This window comes from Monodelphis domestica, chromosome 4, assembly GCF_027887165.1.
Source record: "Monodelphis domestica isolate mMonDom1 chromosome 4, mMonDom1.pri, whole genome shotgun sequence".
Classification (NCBI taxonomy): Eukaryota; Metazoa; Chordata; class Mammalia; order Didelphimorphia; family Didelphidae; genus Monodelphis; species Monodelphis domestica.
The window spans coordinates 354,982,573-354,986,286 of record NC_077230.1 but is presented as its reverse complement, the minus strand read 5'-3'; the positions used below and the strand labels follow the sequence as shown (position 1 = coordinate 354,986,286).

Below are 3,714 nucleotides of genomic sequence, written 5' to 3'. Positions count from 1 at the left end.
ATAATATGTCATGAATGTGATTATTTTTTTCATTTTAACACTTGACTTAACCAGGTTACTATATTATTTGTGCATAATAAACAAAACAAATTCTATATTTGTTTTTTGCTTAAATAGGAATATGCTTTTATACTTTCATTTCTCTCAGTAACTTACCATTTCCAAAACCTTATACAGTCAACATGAGTTACTTTAAATGTACATCATTATTCAAATAGAGAGCTATTAAAAGCATCTAGCACATAGGTAGATTTAATAGGCTTCTGCTTGATGCCCTTATTCTTGATAAGTTAAACTTCATTATGTCTCCATTTTTTAAATTTGTTCTGATTATTTCGTTATAGTCTTTTGGAAGCATTTGGTTAAATTTTATTGAGTTGTAAGTTGCATAAAGAGGAGAAAACTGGATTTGACATTCAGAAGTACATCTCTTTCTTTTAACAACAAGATTATAGAATCAAACATTTCTCTTGCTAAAAAAAAACAAAAAAATCTTCTCTCTATCTCTCTCTGTCTCTCTCTCCCTCTCTCTGTCTCTCTCTCTGTCTCTCTGTCTCTCTCTCTGTCTCTGTCTCTCTCTCTCTGTCTCTCTCTCTCTGTCTCTCTCTCTCTGTCTGTCTCTCTCTCTCTCTCTCTCTCTCTCTCTCTCTCTCTCTCTCTCTCTCTCTCTCTCTCTCGGTGTCTCTTGTATTTAAAAATATATTTCATCTGAACTTAAGAGAGAGATGGAGTAAATAGATATTTTTCCCTTCTTTGTCAATAGCCTAAGGATGATGGCATGCTACATGTTATTGTTTCATTTTGTTTTTATCTAACAAAACTGGATACAGAGGACTACAGGTGATATATATGAACAATGTGGCAGGACATAGGAACAAAGGGCTGGAGGAGGCATGGTTGAGAATTTCAAATGGTAGGTCCAGTTTGGGAAAATGAAACACATGAAACACGCCAGAAAACTCATAGAGCTAAATTTTAGCAAAGTATGAGTCTCTATTTTCATATTCTATGGTAAATTCATTTTCTATAGCTTTCAAAATATTTCTGCTCACCTCTCCTCACAATGGAAGAACCTGATGACGCTTTCTCGGATCTGTTTGGTCTTCACCCCATAAACAATGGGGTTCAAGGTTGGGGGTAAGAGCAAATAGAGATTAGCCACAATTATGTGGAGAGATGGAGGAATAGTATGGCCCCCAAAACGGTGGGTGAAGAAGGTGAAAAAGGCTGGAACATATGTAATGATGATGGCACAAATATGGGCTGTACAGGTACTGAAGGCTTTCTGCCTTGCATCTGTAGATGCCAGGCTCACCACAGCCCGGAGGATCATGGTATAGGACACAGAGATACAACATATATCAAACACACCAATTAAGAGGGCAACCATTAGACCATAAATAACATTCACCTTGATGCTGGCACAGGATAACTTCACCACCGACATATGGTCACAGTAGGTGTGGGAAATGATATTGCTTTGGCAAAAGGGAAGACGTTTGACCAAGAAGGGGAAAGGTATCATCAGTATCATCCCCCGCAGGAAGGTAGCAAGCCCAGCCTTAGCGATGATGGGGTTGGTGAGGATAGTGGCATAGCGCAGGGGGTAGCAGATAGCCACATAGCGGTCCAGTGCCATGAGCATGAGTACCCCAGATTCCACCCCTGTGAACCCATGAACAAAAAACATTTGGACTAGGCAGGCATCAAACTTGATCTCCTTTAAATTAAACCAGAAGATACTCAGTGCATTGGGGAGGGTAGTGGTACAGGTGAGGAGGTCCGTGAGTGAGAGCATTGCCAAGAAGAAGTACATTGGCCTGTGAAGTGACTCTTCATACTGGATGAGATACACAAGACCAAGGTTACCCACCAGAGAGATGGCATACATGACACAGAGAGGGAGAGAGATCCATATATGTGCAGCTTCCAGACCAGGAATGCCATTCAAGATGAAAGAGTCTGGGGCCACATAGGAATTGTTGAAAACTAGCATGCTTGTCTTCAAGAAGTCCTTGTGGCTTCACGAGAGATTCATTTTCCTTTGGGGTGGTTAGGAAAGAAAATTGGGAAAATTAACATGGAATTAAAAACTTCTTAAAGAATCCAGACATGTTCTTTTCAACTTTAACAGTAAAAAAACATATTCTCAAGCATAGATCAGACCACCTGTGGGAAGGGGAATTCTACCAGATAAAGTTCTGTTCTTTGACCAGAAAAATAGAAATGAAATTCAAGGTTTTCATACCTTAATAATAATTTTAACTATGAAATACTTACAAAATGATGTCCAGAGAACCAATATCTTGTGTTCAAGGGAGCAGGTCCCTTGAGTAGTCAGGAGTACAGGCAGATTGAAGACAGGATCCCAAGGGCTGACTTGGCAAAACATCCTCATGTGAGGCCTTTGGAAAGGTTTAAAGAAAAAGCAACCTGTGGGATAGAAGTGGAGCATGCTATTAATTTGAGAGATATGAGCTCTAAAGGTAAAAGAAAGTGATCTGGGCAGTCAACTGAGAGCATGATCCAGAAAGTCATTGAAATTAAAAAATTGCATCTTTTTTTTGGGGGGGGGGGAGGTGGCCTATACTCCAAAATAGGCTAGTAACTTTTTTTTTTTCTTTTACAATTAGCAAATCTTTATCACCAACTTTGGCTTCTTCACTGTGTTCCAAGCCCACATTGTCTTAACTGCTTACTGGCCATCCACATCTACTGTCAGTGTCCCATTAGCTCCTCAAATTCAAAGGGACCCAAAATGAACTAACTTTCCCCAAAACTATGTTCCTATTTCTAATTTTATCCAAACAATATGCCTATTGTATCATTGTGGAGAACATTTGGGAAAAGATCAGAAGATCATTTGAACAGTTGAGGAAGTAATAAAAGATTTTATCATTGGAGGGTAATTCCATTTGGACACAAAGCATAAATATGAAAGAAAAACTTTGGGAAATAAACCAAGTCTGTCATGGAGGCATGCTGGGAGAACTTTAAATATCTATATAACCACAGAAGCTCTCTCTGACCAAAACAGAGCAGCTAATACTTTCTTGACTTGAATTGGCAGAGGATGACTACAAAATCTTTGCATGACACTGTTAGAAAGGCTAAAGTGAAGAATGCATGAAATTTAAGAAGTAGTTCTAAGAGTAAGAAATATGGGTTTTTCTTAAGCCTTATTATGGGAAAGAAGAGAGTCAAAGACTGATAGTTTAGCTGTGTCAGGGTGAATTAATGATGGAGAAAAGACTTAATTGTGAGGCTTTTATTTTTATAACCCTTGATTTCTCTGGCCTCTCAATTTCAGGATGCAGCACCTTAGGACAAGGACTTTTGTTATCAATGTTATCAATAAACTGGGAAAGGTAGCATGGCGAAGGGCATAGTAGATTGGCCCTGAAATTATGGAGACCTGGATTTACTTCCTGTTTATATAACCATAGATTACTTGATCTCTCAGGGCTCCCAGAAATTTTCTGAGGCAATAGATTATAGACAAATTTGCCTATCTGCTGAGAGTATGGGTAATCTTTTACCTTGGACAAACGAAATCACAAAACTGATTTTAAAAGAACAGTACAAGCTAAAGATTCTCTTTAATAATAAACTAATAAAGAGATGAGAAAATAAATTTCATGGATAGAAATATATTTAGACTCCAGAGCACAGAGCATAGAACTGATACTAAGGCAAGAGTAGTAAGGACTAGAT

At 38.2% G+C, this 3,714-nt stretch overlaps 1 protein-coding gene across 1 annotated transcript; it reads right to left on the bottom strand.

Moving 5' to 3' along the window:
- Window positions 1-514: 514 nt before the first annotated feature.
- On the bottom strand, window positions 515-2,037 carry LOC100023877 (olfactory receptor 52N5-like). The gene has a single exon (XM_001375265.4). The coding sequence runs from the start codon at window positions 1,994-1,996 to the stop codon at window positions 1,049-1,051; it is 948 nt and encodes a 315-aa protein (XP_001375302.4). The 5' UTR covers window positions 1,997-2,037; the 3' UTR covers window positions 515-1,048.
- Between the last annotated feature and the right edge of the window lie 1,677 nt (window positions 2,038-3,714).

Excerpts from the sequence above, each read along its gene's own strand:
- LOC100023877 (XM_001375265.4), bottom strand. The coding sequence starts at position 1,996 with ATGCTAGTTTTCAACAATTCCTATGTGGCCCCAGACTCTTTCATCTTG.